Raw genomic sequence first — 20,711 nt, 5'->3', positions numbered from 1 at the left:
ATTCTATTTGTAATTTTCTCTATTGTACGTTCATTGTTTCAAGTTTATTTCTTATCATACTCTTCTTATTGTTTTTATAAAACACCAGTTACTATTATATATTGTAATCTTTATAGGTTAATATTACGTGATAAATGACTTAGAGAATCAATTCTTGGAATGTTAAAGGTTTAGGCTCCCCTATAAAACGTCAGAGGGTTTTGTCTCATATTTCCTTTTTAAAGGGGGATATTGTTTTGTTGCAAGAAATACATAGTGCAGATAAAGAAATTGCCAAGCTTAAACGTCAATGGGTTGGCCATGTTTTCGCCTCTCCAGGTTCAGGAAAACGTAATGAGGTAGTAATTTTATGTCATAAACGTCTCAATATACAATTTGCTTACCCAAGATGTGGATTGTGATGGCACATGGATTTATGTCTCTTTACTTGTTGATAACATTCCAGTAACTATTGTTAATCTTTATGCACCTACTACTCCGGATAAATCTTTTTGGCCAGGAGTATTATCTAAGTTGATGACCTATACTGACTATTCGATCGTGGGTGACAATTGTAACATGGTTTTTAATCCTATCCTAGACAGACACTCCAAAACTAGATTCATACCTCCGCACATACACTTTCAATATAAAACAACTCTATCCCAAAGATCTCGTCGATGCATGGAGATTATGCAATCCCACTCTTCAAGAGTACACTTTCTTTTCACCTGCCCATTTTTCTCAGTCTCGGTTAGATTATATTTTTATTCCCAATAATCTTGCTCAGAGAGTTATTAATTCTGATATAGGATCTATATTGATCTCTGATCATGCACCAGTAACTTTAGATTTGGAATTCCTTCCCCCCTTCCAGGGAACCAGACGGTGGAGGTTCAATAATTTTCTTCTGCCAGACTCACAATTTACTCGTACTTTTGAACAATTTGCCCATACTTTCTTTATGGAAAATAATTCTCCTGAGATATCTCCTCAAGTAGTTTGGGATGCTTTTAAATCCGCTTCCAGAGATTTTATTATAAATTTTGTTTCTCAAAAAAGATAATCAGCTGCCAATAAGTTAAAGACTGTTACTTCCCATATTAAGAAATTAGAATATTCTTACTATAATTCCCACTCTACGAATACCATAAATGATCTTCTGAAAGCTAAATTTAAATTTAATAACATCTCTACAGATAATGCTAATTCTTATTTACTCAAGGCCAGTGCAAAGTACTATGGAGGTCAAATTAAATCAGGGAAACTTCTTGCGAATTACCTTATGATCAAAAAAGAATGCACTATTATTGATTCTATTCTATCTTTTTCTAATCAAAATTTATATAAGAAGAAAGATATTCTTTCAGAATTTTCAAAATGTTATCAGACGCTTTATTCCCCAGAGCTCCAGTCAGACATGCATGACTCTTCTAATTATTTATCTTCTATTCCTTCACCTACACACCCCAACTTCGATTTTTCTTCATTAGAACAAGATATTCAGATACAAGATATGTCCACTGCTATTTGTTCCATTACACAAGGCAAAGCTCCTGGACCTGATGGTTTCAGTATCGAATTCTACTCCTACTTTTCATCTTTCTTTATACCTAAATTACACCAACTTTTTCTTTATTTTATTTCATCTAATTCCTCTGGTGGTTCTTTTCAAGAAGCATTGATATGCCTTCTCCCTAAAGACGGTAAAGACCATAGATTGTGTAAGAATTCTTGCCCAATTTCTTTAATTTATTTAGATAAGATTTTAGCAAAAATCTTAGCTCTGGGTCTAGAAACTTTTTTTACCAAATTTAATTGGGAGAGAAGAATGTGGATTTATTAAAGACAGACTTATCTTCGATAATATTCGCTTATTTTTTAATGTCATCAGTAAATCCAAATAAAGTCTTCCCTAGCAGCGATTTCATTAGACGCGGAAAAAGCGTTTCATAGAGTTAATTGGTCTTTTATTTTTGCTACTCTTTCCTGGTTTGGTCCGAAATTTATTCAATGAATTTCATTACTTTATTCTTCTCCTAAATCCTCTATTTTAGTTAATGGTCTGATGTCTCCTTATTTTCCTCTTCGCAGAGGAGTATGACAATGTTGCCTTCTCTCTCCTTTATTATTTATTCTCGCCTTAGAACCCTTTTTAATAAAGAATCCACAAATTACTGGTTTCTCTTATGGAAATTCTCAACTTAAACTTTTAGCTTTAGCTGATGATATCCTATTATTTATTTCACATCCACAGTTGTCTTTGCCAGCCTTTTTATTGGAAGTGGATAGTTTTGCATCAGTCTCTGGTTATAAATTAAATGTGGAAAAATGTGAAATTCTTCCTTTAAATAATGTATGTTTCCATGCTGACTTTAATGCATCTTCTTTTCACTGGAGTCCAGATAAAATTAAATATCTTGGCTTATGGTGCTCGGATTCTGTTAAGAATTCTATAACTTTGAATTTTAACTCCTTATCTACAATCTTGCTGGACCTTACATCTCGCTGTAACCCACTATTTTTATCCTGGTGGAGTCGTCTTGATACCATCAAGATGATGCTGGTTCCTATAATATTATTTTATCTTTCAAATATTCCTGTTAATATTCCCCAAACTTACTACAAAAAAAATCAAAATTTTGTCCAAATTTTTATGGAATGGGAAAAAAATATAGAATGTCTCTTTGTAAACTTAAAAAACCAAAGCATTCGGAGGAGTTAACTTTCCGGATTTCTGTACATATCATCTAGCATTTTGTCTTTAACATTCTTCCTTTTTATCACAGGATAATGATGTTTTATCTATACCTTTATGGGCAGATCTGGAAAAATCTTGTTTCAGTCCCTTCTCCCTGATTGGAATGTTTGTCTTTCACGTCCAAACCTACATTCTTATCTCCTCCAATTTTCAAAAATATGTGCATGATACTTTCCCCCATTCTTATTTCCTTCAAAGCACCTAAAGATACATTTTTAGCCTCTTCTACTTGGTATAACGTTTCGATTAAAATTAACAACAGAGTTATTTTTTGGAAAGATTGGCATTCTAAAGGTTTGAAATGGGTTTCTCAATTATATCATGATGGTTCATGTCCTCCTTTTTCAGAAGCGCAATCTCTTTTTTTTGCTTCCAGCTTCGTATGAAGATAAATATAAATTACTTGTCTCAGCACTACAGGTGGTTTATCACAATCTCTCTTCAGAACAATTATCTTCATTTTCTCCCTCTCCTATTTGCAAGCTACTAGATACATTACCATCTGCATATCAAATATAGAAACATATATCTCGAATTCCGGTAGATAGAAATAAATCAGAAGTGGAACATCTTTGGGAAATAGATCCACAATCTACTATTCCCACATCTCTTTGGAATAAAATTTGGACCAAAATAAAAAAATCTTTGAGAGTGGCTAACGCAGCCCAATCATTATTTTCTATTTATAATAGACTATTAATTACTTCTGTTAAGCTCCATAAATTAGACTGTACAATATTGTCCAACTGTTGGTCCTGTTCTCAACTGTTGGCAGATCTTAAACATATGTTATTTGAATGCCCTCTTTTATATACGACTTTTGGCTAAGTTTGGAAACAGATAAATTCTATCTTTAACTCACATTTTCCTATTAATTTTATTAACCTTTTTCTGGGTAGCACTTCTGATTATTGGTCATCTCGATCCAGGGATTTTTGTAGAATTGATTTACTCCTTGCAGTAGTTTTTCAACAGATTACCAAATCTTGGAAGGATACCTCAAGTGTCCTTTCAAGCATGGAGGTACGGTGTATGTTATGTTTCATTAATTATTAAAAGAGACCTTTTATGGCTTTCAGTTACTTACTTTTTGGTTAAGTCTGCTCATAAATCAAATTCATAATCCTCGAATTGAAGAAGTGCCTAAACCTCCATTATCTATTTAGACTAATGAAATTGTTCTACTTTATTATGTTTTATTTTCTGAATTTATATTGTTTAATTCATCGTAACAATGTAGTTATTATCATTTATTTTTCCTGATAGTGTTATTTTGTGTTCTTTTTTCATGATTAACGATTATCTGGTCAATGATTGCATTGTACATTTAAGTGTTATTATTGCAAATTCTTTCAATAAACTTTCACTTTAAACTGTAAAAAAACACACCACGGAAGATCTAAGGCACATTTTTATGGAATTGAAGAAGGTCTTTCCAAATGAATCCAGCACTACTTTCAGACAGGAGGGTGATCGATGTGCTGTACTGAGACTGGATTAGAAACAGAAAGTTTCATCTTGGAGCCCCATTACTTGCAGAACTCCAACCTTTGACTAGACTTTTTTGTGTGTGTTTTGAAGTAGAATTCCTTTATTAGTCAGTCGCTCCAGAGGGCAGATGTATATATTCATCTGAAATGCACCTCTACCCTTACTATACTGGTGGGACTGATTTTATTTTGGACAAAGAGTTCAATATTATACAGATAATGATTAAGCTTAGGAAACATTAGCATGCCATTCAAATCATTTTTTTCGTACTACAAAATGTTTTAAATCCATATCCCCAATTGTAAATGTAATGTAAATTGATACTTGTATAGCGCACTACTCACCCGCAAGGGTTTCAAGGCGCTTCTACGAATACCGCTGTGGAACCCATCCTGGGTTTCCCCGTGTGGTGTCCACTCCTGGGCACCCCCAAGGTGGAGGCCAGGCATCCTTAGCGTTGTGGGGGCTGTTGTGGAGATTAAGCAAGCTATTACCCAGAGTTGCAGAGTGGGACTCCATGATTGGAATAGGCACAGAGGTGAGAATTATCAGGTCCGTGGAATTTTTGAGCCCAAGACCCGCCGAGGCGGGAAATTGAACCCTGGTCCCGGGCTAGACCTCTGCATCAGGGTCTGCCGCTCTAACCATTGAGCCACACTTCTCCACAAGAAATTACCAAAAGTTTTCCAAAAGGCATAAAAGCGCGGATTGCGATCCTTCAGTATTTGGTGATGGAACTAATGGACATAACCATCACCACTCCCCACTTGTATTTTCAAGGGCCTTTTCAGTGGTAGACAAGAAATGAATGACCATAACATTATCTTGAATGGAGAGAGGAGGTCTTAGCTATGCATGTCTGCATATGCAATGGTATAGTTTAAGGCTTTCGCCCGCACTGTCCACCACGTTCTTGAAGTGCCGTGCTGCATAACCTTAGTCCACGGACTTCCAGAATATAAATGTTAGCAGTTTCTTGAGGCAGAATTCTGCAAATTGTTTTAGTGTTCTCTCAATCTATCAACTATAACAGCAAATAACAGTGGGGGAAACTGCAATGGTAGATTTTGTTTCTCCTTGATTTTCCCAAGCTTTCTCTTTTTTGTTCAGAAATGAAGAAGCAGGAGAAGCCGGCCCTTTACCGACAGGAAGATTCTCCAGAACTATGAAGGAATCCTATTTAGTAGTGTTGTACTTCAGAATCTAAAGCCTTCAATGTGCAGGTTCTGAATCAGGCTATGATTAGTTGACTATAGATCAGTCTACAATCGACTGTTCAATTGATAACATTGGTTTAGAAGTGTTTGAGGGAGCAAGTTTAAAAAATAAAAACTTAGTATGTGGAATTAAATCCAAAGATTGCTTAACCTTCAATACATGAGAATGGATCTATTTTGGGACGTGAAGCTGATCACATTTTGTGTCAAAATGTTTATCAGGAATGGTTTTTAGTTCCACTTTTTCTTGGTGAAACTTCATCTAGAACCACATGTTGCTCAAATGCTTGAGGGAATCCGCTTCACTCCTGTCTGCAGTGACGGTTTCACAGATGTGTTGTCCTGCTAAAACATCAAGAAAAGATTCAGAGAAAATTTACTTTAGTTCTGAATCAAGAATTTCCAGTGCAACTGAAGGCAAAGTACTCACCCCAGATGTTGCTGGATAACTAACAGAGTCCTTGAATCTTGTCAGGTTGCAACAAACCAAGAGAAAGGCATTGCTGTAAACGTTAATTACTATGCCTTCGAAACTGTGCATTTGTCAGAAAAATCAAAAGAAGATCAAGAAATGAGAGGATAGGTTGAATGAATAGAAATTCTACTGACTCCAAGTTCTCTGCCAAGAAAAGAGGAGTACAAGACAATACTCAAGGAGTAGAACAAAACTGCTCAGCAAGGAACCAGAATCACTTAGAGTTGACAAACTAAGTTCAGAGATGCCAGTTTGTTGGGGAGATTCGCATTCCCATATGAGAACAAGATACCAGAAGAACTGAAAGTGGTAGCAATGAACAAGAACTAAGCCTTTGCTTCTGCCTCAACATCAAAAGCTGCTTCACTTACCACCACCCAATCAATCAATTACCAACTACCCTGGTGTGCAAATGTATAATTTAAGCCACAGTCATCCACCTGTGTCTCAAAAGAAGTCTGAAATGCCATCTGTGCCAACCAGGTTTTTCAGCTACACACCCTTATCAATCCCAATGATGTGAGGTTTTATACTGTGACCGTTCACTTGCCCCTTCACAAGCTTGCCCCAATGCTACAATAGCACTGTCAATTGCTAAAAATTCCTTTCCATCCTCTTTTATCACATGCAGTCTGAACGGACAGCATAGTGGGAGCGCACTTATACAGCACACTACAAAGTGATCAGTTTTGAAGCACTATTTTCCTCTAAGTTCCAGGTTGGTCTATCACTGCTGTGGTCAAATTGGCAGACACATTCCAAACACTAAGGTACTGTTTGTGGACAGACTGGATGTGTATTTGGAACTCAAAGGCAATCTACGAGATAGGTGCCAAAACAGGTGGGGCAGATCAAAGTAAAATCCTGTAACAAGGCTTCGCTAATCTAATACAAACACATTTCAAGACTCACAGAAAATGTGGTGATCAGACAACACTCAACTTTTTAGGTCTGGCCAGGGCATGCGCTACTCTGGCGAGAGATTTATGAGTGGGCTTTTAAAAGTCCAACCACAGCTTTTTCGGTGGCATGGAGCGTGCTGTTACGCGCACAGGCACGAGCAGAGGCGCCATCTGGCTTTCCTCTCGCTCGCCCAGCGCGCACCACTTGCGTGTTTTTTAAACACAAACACAACTCGCGGCCGCACGTTTTCTTTCTGTTTATGCGTGCGCACACAACTCCCGGTCGCACGTCTTGCTTGTTGCGCGGCCAATGCTTGTTACAAAAGCAACTAATTCAGTCAGGTCTGATCCATTCACCTTAAAATATTTATCACCTTGCCAACTGTTAATTTGTACCCCTCTTGTAAATCTGCCCCATAATATTTCCAAAGTGCTTAATGCATAAAATCATAAGACTGGAGACTTTTTGCAGCATATATTAAAAACAGATTGACTTCTTTTGAAGCACTGAATGCAACTCTGCTGCATTTGGGTACACCTCCACAACTCTACTTGAAGATGACCAACAAAAATATGAAAATTCAGGAACGGATTGACCCTTAGAAGAATTAAGCTGACATCTACTGCTTTCTGTGCACCTCCACATTCTCATGTGCATCACACCCTATCCCCCAACATCCGTTGTACTGAGGTATTGCATTGTAGTGAGTCTGAAAGATTCAGTTTTGGCTTTAAATGGCATAAAATGTTCTTGACTAGAACTATGGGCTTAGACTAGATCTTCAATCATACAATATTTTTAAAAGAAGTATCTGAACGTCTTCAGCTCCTTAATTAATAGGATACAACTGTACATACAAAGCTATTATTCTATTCCATTTAAGTGATGAAACTTTTATATTGAGTAGATTAATGTTTCCATCATTTCTTCCCACCACGCATCCACCCACATGCAACTAGGAATATTGTGAAACTCAACAAATGTAAACACTTTTCATGCCATTAACCTATAACGTGACATCCCAGAAAGATAGAAGGGATCAAACAAACGGGCAGCTCAAATTGTGTTTTTACCAGAACATGGGATGATCCAAGCCTTTCAGGTCTGGCCACAGGGCAAAGTAAGGCTTCCAGAGTGAGTCACTGTTGGTGTATTCATACAGCAAAGACAGAAGCAAGGGCACCCAGCCAGAGTCACTCACCAGTGAGGCTTTCTCTGCAGTTTAAATAAAAAATAAAATCAGTTGTTTTTGTACTGAAACCTTTTCAACTGACAAGTCTGTGTGATATTTATAAGTATGTCCACAAACTAGTGCATGGGCCTTTATTGTGCACTAGTGTAATACTAGTGCACTAGTGTAATACTAAACAAGTATTACAATTTCTTTTTTTTTTCTTCAAAGTAAAGACAATCCTCTTTGGAGAATCAGATCGTATTAACATGTCAAATCAACTGAATGTTATATACAGGAAACACCTAATAGAATCAACAAGGCTGTGTGATATTTACAGTTATGTCCACACACTAGTGCAAAGGACTTTATATTGGCCCATTATAATTCAATGCAACAAATATTATTACAGTTTCTTTTTTTCTACTAAGTTTAGACATTTCTCTTTGGGAAATCAGAACACTAACATAATGTCAAACCAATAGAATGTTTCAAACAGGAAAACCTGATAGAATCAACAAGAGCAACTAGAAGAGAGCCCACACATGTTGATAGACACTACGATAAAACATGGGATGGAGTTAACTGGGAGGCCAGCTCCCAGTCAAACTGGGCATTCACAAACCAAAACAAACTTGAGGGCGAACAGAACGAATTCTATAGTCCAATGAAAACGTGTAGCAGGAGGAGACTCTTGTCCAGAGTGTCCTCGTTTTACCTAAAAATGCAGACGATCCATAAACTTTGGTCAGTTCAAAATGTGTTGTAGTAATCACAGGCAGTGCTAATACGGCCTTTAAAGGAAATTCTCTAGTTTTGGGAAGCCTCTTGATACTAACTAACTCAAAGCCAAGGAATCTAAACTGGAAGCTGAGAGGGCACGAGGGAAACAGAAAAAAGGGGACGGGGAGTGAATAGATGTAGTAATTAAGTTCACCGTATGGGCTAATTTCTTTTCTGGAATTATTTTTGGAGCAGAACATGTTTATTGCAAAAGGTTGTTCAGATACCAGTAATAAAGTAAAGTTGTTGGCTTCTACCGGAATGTTAGTCTTCTTGGCAAAGCATTTGAACAGGAAAAGAGTTCAAGAGCATAAGAGCTGTTCTGGAAAATGATAGTGATTTGGCAAGTAGGGGTTTTCAGATTTTTTAATTCAAACCTCAAGTGTCTCTGCTCCTTAGTTATTTGTGTTCATACCTACGGGAGCCGAGCAGCTGAATGAAGGATAGGTTTGGGAGGGCTCTGGCGCTTCAATATGTGTATTTGACCATATATGTCCTTTTCATAAAGAGATGTATATATATATATATATATATATATATATATATATATATATACACACACAAAAAAAAACACACCTGCGCGCACACACACTTGTGTGTTGTGTGATATTCAAATTAAATCTAATTGATCTGAATATTAAATGAGATCTCTTGGTTAGAAATGTACTTCATTAGCTTTCAAAAACAGTAGCTTTTGTTCTTGGTGGTCAAAAAATGCCATTTTCAAGGTGATCTGCTATACTGAAGAGGATTTGCTTGATAACCTCAGTATCAAACCGACAATGAATCTATAACTGTCCCACCTTCAAGAAGGCTCTTATGTCCACAAGAGTGCATGCAATGTACCAGCCCTCTACTGCACAGTTAACTAATTGTTAATACATTTACCAGAAGACTAGTAGTGGAGACTACATTAGTAGGCTAAAAGGAGACAGAAGGGACTAAGACATTACAGGTGGTACTAGGAGTGAAGGAATGGGTCTGCTGGGCCAGCATAGTTCTCTAGGACTGCTCTCGCTTCCAGACAATAGGAGCTAGCAGCCTGATTCTCCAGGACCTCTTTGGCAGAGCTATGCAGGACCTTTATCTGTGTTTAAGAGACTGCCAGCCCCACCAAAGTGGACATCCTCAGTCGGATTATTCAGTTAGAAAGTTGTGGATGCTTTACATAGGGAGAAGTGCCTATTTAATTTGAATGTTCCCATATGATGTAACTTATCTGTCAAACACCAAGTGGGGTCCCCCACCCTTTCCTCCCTAACTCATTACTAGGAAACTATCAGAGTTACATAGGTTTTGCCTTGTTTTATGGAGTAGAACATGCAAATGTGAGCAAGAGAGTACCTTTCTGAAGAACAGAAGAGATGGAGGTTGTGTACTGGGACAGGAGAGCTGACCTGGGGACCAAAAAGAGAAGCTCTCCAGCTGAGAGATTTCCTTGGGCTAACATGCCATACTCCGACGCAGTCCCCTCTTTGCGGATGCAAACCTGGAAAAATGACAAATATTAGAATCAAGGATACATGTCAACCACAAATCCATCCTTTCTCTCTTTTGTCTTCTCAAGCACCTAATCCGGAAGCCCCAGAAGTCAATTTTGTCCTGTCAAAGCGGTCTCCAATATTTTCTGGCTTTCACAGTAACTTTTTGTCACAGAATCAAATAGCCTCCAAGGTAACACACAGGTGCAAATGGAGAGGAGGGAAAATAAAAAAACAACTAAGTAAATTAAAGCAATACCTATTCATATATATGACAAAACAATCTATCCTGTACCCACTTTTTCCTTTCAATTTCTTTAAGTACAGCATCATTTCGTTATTTAGTTGTGGCGTTTAAAGGACCTTTTATGACAACATATATACAAGTATCAATCAATTAAAATTTGCTTTATTCAGTTTTCAAATCAGCAAACAAAAAAAACATAAAAGCAAAGTTATATAGCACATTACTATACAATTGTCTGTTAAAAAATATAATTTAAAAACAAACATAGCACCTAAGAACCTAGAAGTGTACTTTAAATGGATCAAAGATCATAAGTGTTTCCTACACTTGATTGTGCGCTTCAAAAATAGGGCCATGTATCTCACAAAACAATCATTATCTAAAAACTGCAATGCAAGACAGGCCGGGCGACACTGCCTCATACCCCATAATTTCGGTAAAGGTTTAATCCACCTCCTCCTCTGTTCCAAATAGAATTTACAAAACAGGACTACATGAATTGATGTTTGCGGGGAGACGCAGACACAGGGGCAGTTTGGTAAGATTTTGGACCAATCGTTTATAGTCGGAAAGCGTAACAAACAGTGGAATACATCGAGTCTAAGACGTGTAAGAACAAATCTATCGTACCCACTTAATGCTTAAGCTAAATATGATTGCATGCCAATGGTACAGCGCATCATTTGGTTGGTTTGAACCATGGGCAGTGATGCCTCAACGGCCATCTATTTGCCTCCAAATGGGTCATGCATTGTTTTTTGAAAGCCTTTCTAGAGATGGAACCCATCGAAGAAGGATTGTGATAATATTCTGGCTGGCCCAAGTCGGATATAAAAACTTTTACGTACTTTAACCACCTAATCTCTAATGCATGATCTAGTTTAAGGCCATCACTTAATACATTACGATTGAATATGGTTTTAGTCGAAGACCAGATCCAATGCCATAGCAGAGCTGGTTGCACCTTTATTATGTCTGATGTATGGTAGCCTCAACTCTGTATGGCAAATATAGGATGATGTACAGCGTGGGACCGGCAACAAATATCTTAGAAATGCGTTCGCCACTTTCTGGATTTCATTTACGTCATAGTATTCCCATATCCCGGCGCCATACATGGCTGTGCTGACGCACTGGGCTTGGTAGATAAGGATCAACTCTACTGAGGCTTTCTTCCCTAACTTTTTTGAAAAATTCACCAAAGCGGTCATTGTTCTCATGAAGAGAAATTTTCTAGCCTTGATAGCCCAACGCCATGAACCCTTTTGGTCAATTAAAATTCCTAAATAAGGGTACGTTATAGTAGTTTTTTATTCTCTATATAGATGTCCCTCTGCTTCCTGCTACCTGTCCCGCAATTCATTATAAAAGTTTTAGTGATTTTTATTCTCAGGCCTATGTTTTTCATTAACTCATAACTAACAAGAGCCCGTTGTAGTCCCCTTGGTGTTCAAGCCATAATTACAGCGTTGTCAGCGTAGAGTAGGGCAGGTATTGGACGACTAGACAGCTGAGGTAGGCCCCGGCACCTTTCCAACATAGATTGCTCCAAACCATTGGTATATAATGTAAATAGGAAAGGTGCCAGAACACAGCCCTGCCCAACCCCCCTCTCGGAACAAGGCTAAACACTCTCCATTGGGCCCAACCGCACCCGAGCTTTTGAATTTCTGTAGAGCTCCCTTAGAAAATGGATTAATGGAGCCTCCACCCCCACTGAGGCAAAAATACTCCATAGTTTTTTGTGACGTACGCAGTCAAATGCGGCCGTAAGGTCAACAAAGGCCAGGTACAGGCTTTACCTTCTTTCCGTTGTGTATATTCCCATAAGGATGGTTAAGTATATACAAGTAAATAATCAAAATGGGAGGCACAACTCACTGACACGTTTTTCATCCTTGTTCCAAGTTGAGTGGAGGCACTTTTTAAATATCTTTAATTATGTAAACATGCCTCATAGTCCCTCATAAAACAACATAGTACATCTCTGAGCGCTGGATGGCAAGGAGTAATGGGTTCACTTACCTGAATTGTGCTAGGGCTCAATTTCAGGCCTCAAAATTAATGCGAGTTTTATCCTCTGAGGTAAGACTGTTTCTGTGTGTTCAAAACAGACACATCTTTGTGGTGTATTTATTATGGGTACTGTATCGATCCCCCTGTTTCTGACCCTTGTCTGGTTAATAATTAACTAGCAGCCATTCAACTGCACAGAAATCCGTTATCTGATTAGCCACACAACGGCACAGAAGCCCTTTATCTGATTAGGTCATAGCGCATGCCATCTCATTAGGCAAGCACTATTCCTCCAGCCCCCTAATAGGCATACGGTGTTCTCAAAACAAATCAAACCTACCACGATCTGGGAAATCCCCACAGCCATTGTTTTGATTTAGCCGAGAACTTCAGTAAAGAATGTGCGAACGATCAAGTTCGTATGACATCCTTATTGACGTATTTATGTCCATCCTTACGTCAATCCCGGCACCTTTCAGGTATAAATAATACCGACATTGCCTTAAGCAAACACACGAGGTGGTGACAAGATTGGAGCAGCGAGACTTGCCGAGGAGCCCAGCTGACAGCGAAGCCCACAGACGCTGCCCCTCCTTTCTGACGCGCTGCGAGAGAGAGACGCTGCCTTTTCTCCTGCCGAGAAATCCAGCTCCGGCGCTTCCAAGCAGCCCTCGCAGGCAGCTGGAATATCAAGACCTGAGATAGAGATACCAGCCCTCCAGCCTTCTAAACTCCCAGGTACTGAACTGAATCATCCTTTGTAGAGAATTCTTGAAGCAGACCCTTGGCAAAACAAACTTAACTTAAACTGCTACTTATCTACTCCCGCCACGTATTAGGCTTAGGTCAGGTACATTGGGGTAGGCGTAGTTAGAAGCACCAGTTGAGTACGATTAGTCAATGTATATATGTATGTATCTATTTTATCCATTTTAAGTATCATATGGCTAAGAAACCATATCAATGCTTTTACAGTATTATTTTATAATTCTGTTATTACTGTATGCACTTTACTTAACTCTAAAGTATTGCAATAATAGCGATTCATTTCTCTTGTATGAGAAAAGAGACTGATCAATAAATAACATCTTTTTATTGAACACGCCCGTCTCTTCCTTTTCTCTACAATCTGGTGAAACTAAGAATGCACTGAACTGACTGAGTAAAATAAGTTGTCTTTTGTTTTCACACGACTCTAGAGATACACTCTTGATTAGGGGAGAGCAAAGTTGTCATGTTCTATGGTTGTCAGAAACTAAATCCCTTCTTGTCTATCCAGGGAGGTTAAACTCCTCCTTGTCTATTCGAGAAAGTTTCTAATGAACTCTGAGCTAGCTGGCAAACACTAAACTTCAAGTCTAATATCGTCAGTAGAAGACCTAGTTAACCTCTGTCCTACGTCTATACTATTGAAGATATTATTCCAATGCGCAGAGCCTATTGGGATAATAGGAACTACACTACATCTTCTGTTCATGTTGCTGTACATAGCACAGGGCTTCCCAAGCAGAGATAGACATTTTGGACAATCACATATGAAGAGAAGGTGGGGGGGGGGCAGGGTTTGGGGAAGGTTCCCATTTAGGACTATGAGTCCCACTAGGCAGAACAGCCTTCCGTTGGAATGGTTTCATCAGTCATCAGCTCCCTTCCAAATTGACTCAGCATAAGGCAATCATGTTCTGGAGGTTGATAGTAGATGGAGTTCTTCTGCCGCAGCAGTCCTTCTGAAGCCAGCAATTCAAACAAGTTGCTCACCTTCGGTAACGTATTATCTGGTAGAGACACAATCTAGTCACAGATTCCTTAATTATTACATTCTCCCCAGGTGCCAGACTGGATCTGGAAATTTTTCAACAGTCACTGGGGGTCAGCACCTTACGACTCTGTGATGAACTCGACTCCCGTAGTGATGTTAGTGGAGTCATAAGTCCCATGTGGAGCGCGGACGTCTGTTTCTTCTGTGAAACCTTCCGTGCCAAAATACGGCGCCCCTGTAGAAACTGGCTGTTTAAATGGTATGCCAAAAAAAGTTTACTGCATTTTTAAAAACAATTCAAATATGGAAATAAATGGTATGATAATACCCAGACAAGGCCCATACGGAAAGATCCAATGATGAAACAAATCAAATTGGAAATGAAGGGTACAGCAATACCAAGTCAAAATTTAAGAAGTAAGACCAAATGGTCCGTTAAACCACATCATTCTGTGAAACAGTGATCACTGGAATATAAAACTAGTACTGAAAAGGTTATAACCCTTACACTACAAAACGGTCCCAGAGCGGGAAGGATAGACAGGGAATTAAGGAATCTGCAGCTAGACTGTGTCTCTACCCGATAATACTTTACTGAAGGTAAGTAAATTGTTAATCTGATAGAGACATCTAGCCACAGATTTCTTAACTTCTGAATTAGATACCATAGCTATACCTACCAGGAGGAGGGTCTTCAAACTAATCCTACAAACACTCTCAATGAGACCCAGCTGGTCAGAATTCACCACAGACCATACCTATGTAGGAATCAAATGCAAAAGAGCAGGACTCTCTATAGAAACCGTGGTACCAACCGCAGCCAATGTAAATAGGAACAATCCTGCAGGCACAAAAAAACAAAAGCCTGAGGGGAACAGGATAAATCCCTGTCTGAAGACATCTGACAGACAGACAGACAATAGTATTTAACCCCCATAGGGTGAGTGAACCATTAGACTAGAAAGGTCGAAGGCAACGCAAATGCCATGCCACCCGGATTCGCTACATCAATATAGAAATATATGAAGGAAATCTGTGCTGATAACTCCAGAAAATAATGGCTTCCAAACCTTATTTCCATTCAAACCAAAATGAATAAATCCATTCCTAACAAGGTAGGGAAGATCAGACCAAGTGTCTAGAAGGATGAACTTCATAGTCCATGCCTAAAATAAAGAACATTTAAAAAAAAAAAATACAAAATGACCACACGAAGGATCACACAATGCATAGTGTCCGTAGAGAATGAAAAATGGCAATTAAACAGATATGAATCCGCTATAAATATTGATCAGTTACACCCAGATCTATATATCCGCATTCCACACCAACATATGGATCCGAACTTTAAAATAGAACGTAATATCCTTCTTATTACATATAGCAGAACTATCTCTCAGCATGTGGGAACACATATGCAACACACTTATGTAAACTCCGTATAAGTACACGTGGACAAATGGAACTGAAAATCAATCCCAAAATACCATACAATATCAAGGGAGATGCGCAACCTTAATGAAACAACTTGGGTGACTTAGCATTAAGAAAATACTGCCTGTCAAACGTATCCTAACCAGCAGGTACTACATAAAGAAAACCCACATGAAAATGAGCCTTTGCCAGCAGCAAGCCCTTACTACCACACTTGGCCTAGAAGGCCAAGACAACCAGGATAAACCAAACCCCTGGAAAATACCCCAAAAAAAGGAAAACCAGTTGGAGTAACTGTCCGCAAGGCAAATGCGACAAAATTTAATCTGACCGGAAGGTAGACAAGGACTTTAATATACGTATTTAGTTCTATAAGAACACACGAAGCACCACATCATGCATCGCTCTATGATCCCTTGAAGGCCTGTAAGGTCCAGAAAAAGAGAAATGTCCCCATGAAGACTGAGAACATCCAATCTCTGGACAGGAAATACATGGCTATCAATAGTTCCACAGCCAACCAATAAGGAAATATCCAGGATGTTCTTAAATTGAAGGAAGATTTAAAAAAAAAACCCTTCTCTTCTTAAAAAACTGAAATCTTCTCAAACATGCAGGACATAGCCGTAAACAGCCCTAAGGTAAATGTTCAGCCATTGCATCACATATAACCTCAGAAGCAGAGCTCACGGGACAACCATGTTCCAAAACTGAATATAAGAATAAATGACTCCTTCAAAAATGGAGGAAACTGAGACTAAGTATTCAGCAGAATACAAATCAGACACCACAAATCGCCAAACGTACTGTCTTCAGTAAAAAAGGAGAACACTTCCATGGAACAAATTCCTAAGCGCAGGTTTGGAACAATTCACATAATAAAGCTGGTCTGACCCCCTCCCAGGGAAGCATAATCCAAAATTATCCAATGCAAAAGCTATCCGTGCACCATTTGAATTCGATGAAAAGTGCACTCCGCTAAAGTAATAAAAGAACTGCATTGTGCAAAATAGAGATTAGAAATGTCCCTGAAGTGGAAATTCAGAGCATACACAAAAAACAAGTATACACTCTGCATACAAGGTCTCATAATTGGCATAAGTTTATGCTCTATTCGAATTGTTGTAAGTCAACAGCAATGCACACCAGCATACAAACTACTTTAAAGAAGCATGTCAAAAGGTAAACTTCCTAACCAGAAAACACACCTGCAAATTACCTCTTGAGCAGGAAGCTCATTTTCAGAGGAAAAAGTTAAAGTAAAAATATACCTCAGACATCCTTACCACATGAACTGTTAAAGACAGTATTAAAACAATAAGCTCAGCTACTCGCAGGAACACTAATCTGGTGTAAGCAAAAGGTGGACATGCCAATGTCCTAACAAGGATACCTCAAAAATATAAAAACCCTAATCACCTATACAACTCAAGTATTGGGACAACTAAAGAACACAAAACAGAGGAAGAGTAATTAAGACTCTGCATCACTTCGCCCATCACAGAAGCTCCTTAATTGAGAGTTGGCCTGAGCCCCAAAAAGATGGGTGCAGTAAAAGGGCATATTGACCAAAGTCGCCTGGACGCCTGCAAAAAACCTCTAGTTCTTACCATGCACAACACTGTAGCACCATCGTAGATGAAATGGCCCGACCTACTGAATCAGTAGTATCCACGCCACATCAAATTATTAGCTTAGCTGACTGATGGCCATATTTAATCAGCTGCTCAACATCAGAACGGAGGTTATCCGGAAGTGATGGCAACATAGTCTGCTAAGAATCCCACAAGGTGTGGGAAAAACACCCAACACCACCCAGACGTGTTTGCGGATCTTAAAGCAGAACTAGCAGAAGAAAAGATGTGCTTGCCACATGCATCTTCATTCCTAGACTCTCTATTCAAAGGAGTCTTAGGTGAGGAATCCACATACTGTGAAGCCGCAGCAGCCTGAACTACCAGACTACAAGTGGCAAGATACAGCACGGTCCACCGAGTCCCCTGTATCATGTTTGTGCCAAGTTCCCAACAATATGTCGAACAGAGCATCACTGTAAGAAGAACAGGTCCTTCCCCCGTCTGACCTTGATAAAGGACATCAATTAGAGAGTCGGTGGACTTCTGCAACATCGGCAGTGACAACTCCAAAACTGCAGCCACCCTCCTCAACATATCAGCAAAAGAGGAACTTGACTCAGTAGCGAAAGTAGGAGGGGAAAGTAGCCCAGAGGTTGGGGAAAACTTCAGCCCACTAGCCTCAGCAAGTGCAGATATCCAACACTCCTCCACTTGAGGTACAATAATCTAACAAAAATAAATAAATCAATAAACAAAAAAACCACAAAAAAATCGCCTGAAATGGCCAAACTTCTTGTATCACCCTCCATAAGGTGACTCCCATAAGTCTTACCATGAGTAGGAAGTAAAAATGCCACATTCCGCTCAGTTTGCTCTGTCAACTTCGCACCCGACAAATATTGATGATAAGAGGAGGGGTGACTTAGATTGGTGCCGCCGATTTTGATGCCAAAGTCGGCTGATCAAGAACAGATGGTGAGGGTGGAGTCCCCGAAGAACTGTGCACCGGCACAGAAGCGGAGTCGTCCAACGCCGGCCTGCGCTGACCCAGTGACTCAGATGGTACCACCAAGAGCACATCCACTGACGTACCTCCACTCACCTCCTTGGGACCGGAGTTCTCTTCAGAGGAAGGCAGGGGCCCAAGGATGAGATGCAGAGAGTTATAGTACTCTCTCATTTGAACCATCAATGCCCCTGCTCCTGGAAACACGGAATAGTGGGGTAGAGTCATGGGAGACGGAGTCTGCACACATCAAAGTTGTGGGGGGTCACGACTTCAAATGGCTATGCCTATGCCCACCTTTGGACATCTCTGGAGAGCGACGTAACCCTGGATCTGCTTGGGGCTCCAGGAATGGCCCTGTGAACGTCCCACGGTTTTGGAAGATGTAAACTGAGGTCGTGAAGTCTCTAAGGAAAGCGGCAGACACACCGCCAGTGACGTAATACGACATTCCTTGAGCGCCTTCGGCTTTAGCCTCTGGCAAGAGGCTCATTCCTCAGAGCCGTGGTGTTCTCCCAAACACCACATACAAACAGAATGTGGGTCTGTAGCCGACAACTGCCTAGTACAAGACCCACAAGGCTTAAAGCCTCACGACATAGGAAATAAGGCACACTGTTCCCTACTGACAAAAACTGTCGAAATCGGCCAGAAAAACAGCCTGAGGAACTGCTTTTCCGGATCCGCATTGCAGAATGGAAAACAGACCTCTACGCACCAGAGGAGACCTAAATGACTCCACGGATATCATAAACGGAGTAGGCGAATCACAGAGTCGTGTGCACAGTCTAGCAGAACGCAGAGGGACTGCTGAAAATTTTCTAGATCCAGTCTGCCGCCTGGAGAGAATTCAAAAGTTAAGGAACCTGTGGCTAGATGTCTCTATCAGATAATGTTGTCAAACAGATTAATCTCAGTGATTAACACTGAAGTAACTGTCCAGGCCAAAGTTCTCTCCAACAGATTGCTTCCGTGAGTACAGTACTCTCTCCTGATGGATCAAAGAAGATTAACTCCTTGCATAAGATTTTTCCAAGGTTGGGTGGCTCCCCTCGTAACGCTATGACAAATGCTTTAAGTGCCCCTATGATGTTGGCCTCAGCCTACTACACTGTTTCGTTCTAGGGGGCCTCGCATCAGGAGATCATAAACAGCTGCATTTACCATAAACTGGATGATCAGCCTACATTACTGAGAGAAGTGCCCTGGGGGACCATACCCTCTCCATTATAAACATGAATTGTATCCCTTTGGATGTGCCCCCCTGCCATGAGGGTGTGCTGCAAGCACCACCAGCTCATCCGCACCACCAAGAAGAAATCACTGAAGGAACGACTGGACAACAACGCCCACGACAGCAAGGAACTCTTCACCATCGTCAAGGAGTTCTCCAACCCCAGCACCGGCAACAACGACATCACTCCCTCACAAGATCTCTGCGACTCCCTCGCCTCGTTCTTCCACCGCAAGATTGCCGACATCCACAACAGCTTCGGCGCACCACCCACGCACCCAACCGCCGAACCTACGCCCCCCACCGCCACCCTCCGCACCTGGACCACGGTGACCACCGAAGACACAGCCCGCACGATGAACACCATCCACTCCGGATCTCCGACTGACCCCTGCCCCCACCACGTCTTCAACAAGGCCAACTCCACCATCGCACCCCAACTCCGAGACGTCATCAATACCTCCTTCAACACCGCCACCTTCCCGGAGAGCTGGAAGCATGCCGAGCTCAGCGCCCTACTGAAGAAACCAACAGCAGACCCCACCGACCTCAAAAACTTCTGCCCCATCTCGCTCCTTCTTTTTCCTGCCAAAGTCATCGAGAAGATCGTCAACAGACAGCTTGCCGCCTTCCTCGAGACGAACGGATCCCTCGACCCCTCGCAGTCCGGTTTCAGAGCCAACCACAGCACAGAGACCGCCCTCATCGCAGCAACGGACGACATCCGAGCCCTGCTCGACAACGGGGAAACAGCGGCACTCATCCTCCTGGACCTCTCCGCAGCGTTCGACACTGTCTGCCACCGCACCCTAATACAGCGCCTCAGCAACATCGGCATCCAAGAGAAGGCACTGGAGTGGATCGTCTCGTTCCTCGCCGGAAGAACACAGAGTCCGCCTCCCCCCGTTTCGATCCGAGGCCGCCGAAGTCATCTGCGGCGTTCCGCAAGGATCATCACTCAGCCGCACCCTCTTCAACGTCTACATGAGACCTCTTGCCGCCATCGCACGCCAACACAACCTCAACATCATATCCTACGCCGACGACACCCAGCTGATCCTCTACCTCACCAGCGACCCCGACACCGCCAGAACCAGCCTACACGAAGGGATGAAAGACGTCGCCGATTGGATGAAGAACAGCCGCCTGAAACTGAACTCAGACAAGACGGAAGTCC

The 20,711-nt window shown here is 40.8% G+C and overlaps 1 protein-coding gene across 1 annotated transcript in view; it reads right to left on the bottom strand.

Moving 5' to 3' along the window:
• The window catches only part of SETD6 (SET domain containing 6, protein lysine methyltransferase), a 216,345-nt gene that overhangs the window by 118,406 nt on the left and 77,228 nt on the right, over positions 1 to 20,711 (bottom strand). Inside the window, exons 3-4 of the mRNA XM_078671270.1 lie at positions 10,125 to 10,269; positions 7,900 to 8,041 (exon numbers count right to left, since the gene is read on the bottom strand). Of these exons, the coding sequence (XP_078527396.1) occupies positions 7,900 to 8,041; positions 10,125 to 10,269 (287 nt within the window). The remainder of the gene's footprint in view (positions 1 to 7,899; positions 8,042 to 10,124; positions 10,270 to 20,711) is intronic.

The sequence above is a fragment of the Lissotriton helveticus genome, chromosome 12 (assembly GCF_964261635.1).
Source record: "Lissotriton helveticus chromosome 12, aLisHel1.1, whole genome shotgun sequence".
NCBI classification, from domain to species: Eukaryota; Metazoa; Chordata; class Amphibia; order Caudata; family Salamandridae; genus Lissotriton; species Lissotriton helveticus.
Note: the sequence above shows the minus strand (reverse complement) of the source record. Positions and strands in the feature narration are given on the sequence as shown.